This window comes from Tupaia chinensis, unplaced genomic scaffold, assembly GCF_000334495.1.
Source record: "Tupaia chinensis unplaced genomic scaffold, TupChi_1.0 Scaffold000126_2, whole genome shotgun sequence".
Taxonomy (NCBI): Eukaryota; Metazoa; Chordata; class Mammalia; order Scandentia; family Tupaiidae; genus Tupaia; species Tupaia belangeri.
In genome coordinates this window covers 2358256-2364113 of record NW_006159594.1, presented here as the reverse complement: position 1 = coordinate 2364113, position 5858 = coordinate 2358256, and the positions used below count along the sequence as shown (strand labels likewise).

Below are 5858 nucleotides of genomic sequence, written 5' to 3'. Positions count from 1 at the left end.
GAGATTCGCCTGCTTGTACCTGACCTCAGTGTGATAATGCTGCTTCCCCTGGGAGGCCAGCTTCTCGAAGTCTGGCCTAGGGGTTCAGACTGCTGTGACACCTAAATTCTCCAACAGTGCTTGCTTAGTACACACTGGGTGATCTCAGATGCCAGGTAAACATGATAAAAGGAAGAAAGGAGGCAGGGAAGGAGGAAGGCCAGGCCAAGTAGCTGGATGGGGAGGGCCTCCTTTGCTCATCCATGGTGTCAATTCCTTCCTAGCCTTGAATCCAGGGGGCGTCAGGTGGTAGGCTGCAGGGGCCCTTTCAGCAAAGCTCTGTTCACCTCCCCTTCCCCTCATGCCCCTAGATGGTGGGGCCAGGAAGAAGGACCACAAAGAAGCCTGGGCAGTAAGATGCCTCTTTATTGGTGCAGGAGCTGTTCCTGAGGGAATCAGATCACCAGACGTCACTGGACCTTTGCCCTCAGCTACTTCCTCCTGCGGGGGATACTCTGTCCCAAGGGCACCTCTTCTGTCAGCTTCTGCAGAAGGAGAGAGAAGATAATGATACTGGAAGCCTGGAGCTCAGGGGCAGGCTGGGACAGGTAACTTCTGGAAGGAAGGGTCAGAAGGAAGGTTGGGTGGAGGCTTCACCTGTAACAAGCGGGCATGGTAGGCAGGGGGATCCTCTCCAGCCAGTGGCTGGGGATGCACGTGCAGGTAGCGCACAGTGGCCGTCTCCAGCTCCTCTACCTCGTACAGGGTGGCTGGGTCCAGGGAGTGGGCGTTGATGAGGCTCACAAGGTACTCTTTGTAGTGTGCCCTGGAGAGAGGCAGCGGCAGAACAGTTGTTCTTCCGTTGGCTGATACCAACCGTGTGCCTTGCACCTCGCCAGGCACTGGGATATGAGCACACCTAACAGTCCCAGCCTGCTGCACCTGTAGGCTGCGCCAATCCAGGTGTGCTGCCCGCTACCGCTGTCTGTGCCGTTGTCCGGACTACCCTTCCCACCCACTCTTGCACCGTCCCAGAGGAGCACTTTACTGCCTGAGTACACCCTCACCATGCCCCAACACCATGCTCCGTGCTCCACCTGACACTCACTGGCAGAGGCCGGCGTAGCCAGCTGGAGTTTCCTTGCCACAAGCTTCGTCCCTGAGCCCATTGGGAACCTCTTTCTGCTCCATCACTCGGCAGCCACCTAAGGGAAAGGGAAGGAAGGGACCCCTTATTGGGAGGAAGTCTCAGAGCACACAGCCCCAGGCAAACTGGGATATCCACAGAGCAAAGGAAGCAGCCTTGGGGGAGAGGCCTGAGCAGAGGGACTCAAGTTCTACCAGTGGTGGCGGCTACTTTGAGATGCCCTCAGTGATGACCAGCTCTGATACAGAAGCAGGGCCTTTGTCCCATAAACGCAAATTCCCTTGGGATAACTCTTCCCGATCTTCTTTAGTTCTAATTAACTTTTCTTGTTATGATCTTATCTCTAAGTAAGTAGTAAGTTAGAACCACATGTAACACTTTCTCTGTTGCATTCACAGAGCCTAAAACGGTGTCCTGCAACCACCATTAAATACTGACTGACTTCATTAATGAGTCATTACCATTCGGGATTGAGAGAAGAACATTATTAAAGGCTTCATGAGTGCCAGTGCTTTGATGTCTTATGTATAATAACTTATATTACTACTGCCACAGAGAAAGAAACAAAGCCTGGGGAGGTGAATTAACTCACCAAAAAGCACTCACCAAATGATTCCAAACCCAGGCCTCCCCTGTCCCCCCCCCTTTTTAAAAATAAATGTTTTTGTCTTGGAGCGCGTGAGAGACAGTGAGAGGGAGTGAGAAATTAACCCCCCCTGCCCAGGGGGCGGGGAGATGGTCACACTGTAATCTCTTCTCCTTCATTCTCCTGGGATCTTAGGTACATATACACACATGCCCAGTGTGATTTTCAAGCCACCAGGTCCAGGACTCAAACCATGGTCGGTCATGTGGGAGTCCAGAGACTATGCCATCTACTGCCCCCCCCAAGCCTCCCCTTTATCCATCATACAAAGGGAGGCTGGCACACCCTCCCTCTTCTCAAAGGCTTGTCCCAACACTCACCTCCAGGGCCTGCGCGGGCCCCAGCTGGAGGCTCTGTATTAAACATGACGTTATTGTCCTGTAGGGGAGCAGACATAGATGAAAGTCACAGTCCCCTTGATGCCAGTCCCTGTTGCACTTACTAGCATCACACCTTTTCCATTCTTGCCCACCCTGGGGACTGCCTCCTCCTCCTGGGCAACCTACAAACGCAGCCCAGCCTGCTCCCTCTGACCTGTAGCAGCTTCTGGAGCCGGACAGCAGTCCAGTCCCGCAGGTAGAAGAGGCAGTCTCGAGGGTGGTGGCCGTGCAGGGACTTTTTCACTCTGCAGTTAGGGTCTGGACATTTCTGGTGGAAACCCAGATGGGAGAGAGGAAGTTGGAGACTGTTGGGGTCCTGGCCTCTCAGGAACCCCTGCATGAGGGGTGTAGGGAGAGGGGGAGATGGAGACCTTGGAGGGTCTGGAGCAAGCAAAGGGGAAAAACGGATGGAAGGAGATGGTTTACACCCCACAGACCTCCTTTTCTCTTCCCCTGGGCTGTTCCTCAATGGCCTCTGTCCCCTAAATCCAGTGGCAGCCCCCCACCCCTCCATCCCTTCCCCAGTCCCTGGGCTCACATTCTTGGCATAAAAGGCACTGTAGCAGCCGCTGCAGAACTGGTGGCGGCACTGGGTGCAGTGGAAGTGCATGCAGCCTCCTCGGGCCAGCGCGTATGAGAACTTGCACTTGGGGCAGTCTGCAAGAAACAGTAGCCAGGGCTGGGGCTGCCACTGCGTCTCAAGGCCCTGAGCAAGGAGCTGCTGGCAAAGGCAGATGACTGAGCCAATAGGGCATGTGGGGCAGCCTCACCAATGCCATTCTCCTGAAGGTACATTGCCAGGCCCTGGGCCTGGTATTCTGGGTCGTTGGTGCGCTTCCAGTTCTGAAAATCCTCACAGCTCCGCCCTCGGTGCTGCTCCTCCCACTACCGGAAGGAAAGAGGCTTCACATGGAGCTCTAGCTCTAGGCGGCCACTGGCCTGGGTGCTGGCCCCCACTCACGTCCAGTGGTCCAGCTGAGGGTATGTCCCTACCATCCACAACCCACTCGAATCCCAAATGAAGGGGCCCTCTGTGGTTCTTTCCTTCCTTCATACCACTTCATACTCATTAGCAAGTCTTGTTTCTACCACTCAAGCCTGTTACCCTGTCCCGTTTTCCTTTATCCCTACTGTTACCATCCTACTCCCAACATCCTCAGATCTTGCCTGTCACTGGTCTCTGCTTCCAGCTCCTGCTCCCCTACACTCCGTTCTCCACACTGCAGCCAAAAGGCCTTAAAAGCATAAACCAGGTGGCTGCAACAGGATGGTAGTGTTCCCATTTTGAAGTCTGATGGTCTACGGGTCTTAGGAATTATTTAGGTATCAAACATTAAACTTCTCAAAAGATAAATGAGATAGTATCACCCTTTGCTGATTCTCAGAATGAGGGTGGAGACCTGCCTCACTCGCTGGAAGATCTCTGACCACCTGCCACCCTCACCCTTGCTCCCAAGGCTCCAGCCACACAGCACTCCTGACTTGGGCCTGTCCATGTGTTGTCCTTTCTGCCCCGAATACTGTCTGTGTGTCTGGCTTAACTTTCAGGCCTCAACTTAAATTAAGCCATTTTAAAGACATGTCTGAGCTCTATCATAAATAGGTTCATTCTATTATTCCTTATCTCAGATTCCTGTGTTTTCTTCACAGACCCCGTACCGACATAAAAGGATTTCCTTCCTCTTTCACTTGTTTTCATCTTTCCTCCCTCATTCCCCTTTCGTTTCCTTTTTTCCTTTCCCGTTTCTCTCTCTCCTTCTTTCTTCTTCCTCCAACCTCCCCGTCTCCCAGTGCCTGTCTCTGGGACTAGCCTGCTTTGCTCTCCAGTACACACGCTTCCCTGGGTCAAACAGTACCTGGCAGCAGCAGCTCGGCAAATATTTCTGAAAGGAGGAATGTGCCTCACCTGGCGTTTGCAGCGGACACAAAAGGTCTGGTGACACTGAGGACATGTCGCCTCCAGCTGCTCACGCTCATATATGAAGCCGAAGGAGCACTGTGGGTGGAAGCACAAAGCTATCCGGGGCCTGACCTGGCACCATCCCCTGCCCCTCCACACTCAGCTCTGCTGGGTGAGCCACTTACCTGGGCACACCACAGGAACTTGGGGTCCCGCATCAGTACACCCTCAGTCAGCTTCTTATGGAACAATGCATAGGCATCTGGCTCTAGGCTCTCCCGAAGCTAGGGACAGGACGCAGAGACAGTAGATAGGTAGGGTTCCTGTTCGAGGCCTGCCACTTGAGTCCCAGGGGATACAGTACCTGGATGTCGAGGGTGGAGAAGTAGCTGAGTAACTGCGTGTCATCGGTGAGGTCAGGGCGGCCACAGGCAGGGCACACCATGTCTGTGATGTGTTTCTCCTTCAAGGCAATGGTGAAGTGCTGTCGGAAGCAGTCAGGACAGATGGTGCACTCACAGGAAGTCAGGGCCTGCATCTATAGGGAGAGAGGTGGGAGGGGAGCAGGGGTTAGAAACCACACTTGCCAGCCTGGGGAAGGACAGTAAGCAGGTGTCCACTGAGAAACCAGGCTCATATTACAACTCAGCAGGAGTAGCACCTCAGGTGCTAATGGGTGCCAGGCGGGCAAACCAAGTGTCTGAAGGCAGTCATGTATTGGAAAACAGACAACAGTGAGACGTAGGGTAAGTGCAAGGATCCCTCTAAAGGCATTCGTGTTCAATTAAAAGCAAAAATGCAAATAACACCCTTGAAATGACAAGACTATAAAGGTGGAGAACAGATTAGTAGTTGCCACATGATTGGAGTCGGGGTACAATGATAAAGGGGTAGTGCAGTAGGTTCCTTGGTGGTGATGAAACAGTCTGTTTGATTATAGTGGTGGCTATATAAACTGTAACGTGGGGTAAAATCGCACAGAATCTCTCTCTCTCACACACACACACACTCAGGTAAAAAGTGAACTAGATCTTCAGAATAGCTTGTATTGTATCAATATCTATTTCTGTAAGTCTCTTTTTAAGAGTTTTTTTTTTTTTTTTTAAAGAATTACTTTATCTATTTTAATTTGACCAGAAAGGGATAGAGTGAGAGAGAAAGAGAGAGAAAGTGAGAAAGCAAGTCACCAGGTCCAGTTTGTCTTGTGGGAGTCTGGTGTCCTTAACCACCATGCCACCCGCTGGCCCCTTAAAAGTTTTTTTTATCATCATCATTATTTTTTTTTTTCTGAGAGAGAGAGAGATGGAGAGAAAGGCGGTACCACCACCAGAGTCCTCCTACCACAATCCAACCTCTAACTTAACTGGCCTGGGTCACAGGTACGCACATGCCTGGTGTGCTCAAGCAGGCTCTGGGACGCAAAGTCAGAACTTTCCCCATTTGGGTCCAGTTTGGCTACCACGGCACCACCCTGAGCCAGTGTCTATTTCTTTTTTTTCTTTCTTTAAATCATTTATTTAATATTATTTATTTATTCATTTATTTTATTTTGACCAGAGAGAGACAGAGAGTGAGAGAGAGAGGGAAAGTGAGAAAGTAAGCCCCCAGGTCTGGGACTCGAACCATGGTCAGCTATGTGGGAGTGTCCAGCGCCTTAATCACCATGCCACCTGCTGGCCCCCCAGTGTCTATTTCTTTTTTTATTTTTTTTCCAGAGACAGAGACAGACAGAGAGACAGAAAGTGAGAAATCACCCCCCAGGAGGGATGGCCACACTGCAATCCCTTCTCCTCCATTCTCCTCTCA

At 51.7% G+C, this 5858-nt stretch overlaps 1 protein-coding gene and 1 long non-coding RNA gene across 4 annotated transcripts in view; one reads left to right on the top strand and one right to left on the bottom strand.

Moving 5' to 3' along the window:
* The window catches only part of LOC102496488 (uncharacterized), a 13537-nt gene extending 11739 nt beyond the window's left edge, over window positions 1-1798 (top strand). For all 3 annotated transcript variants that reach the window (XR_001370095.2, XR_333988.2, XR_333989.2), the window contains 2 exons: window positions 417-587; window positions 1525-1798. This is a non-coding gene — a long non-coding RNA (uncharacterized LOC102496488). The remainder of the gene's footprint in view (window positions 1-416; window positions 588-1524) is intronic.
* The window catches only part of RNF31 (ring finger protein 31), a 17499-nt gene continuing 12024 nt past the window's right edge, over window positions 384-5858 (bottom strand). The window contains exons 13-22 of the mRNA XM_006144559.3: window positions 4417-4590; window positions 4238-4336; window positions 4059-4148; window positions 2923-3037; window positions 2691-2809; window positions 2307-2420; window positions 2093-2150; window positions 1088-1184; window positions 637-805; window positions 384-524 (exon numbers count right to left, since the gene is read on the bottom strand). Coding sequence (XP_006144621.1) covers window positions 471-524; window positions 637-805; window positions 1088-1184; window positions 2093-2150; window positions 2307-2420; window positions 2691-2809; window positions 2923-3037; window positions 4059-4148; window positions 4238-4336; window positions 4417-4590 — 1089 coding nt within the window. The 3' untranslated portion in view covers window positions 384-470. The remainder of the gene's footprint in view (window positions 525-636; window positions 806-1087; window positions 1185-2092; window positions 2151-2306; window positions 2421-2690; window positions 2810-2922; window positions 3038-4058; window positions 4149-4237; window positions 4337-4416; window positions 4591-5858) is intronic.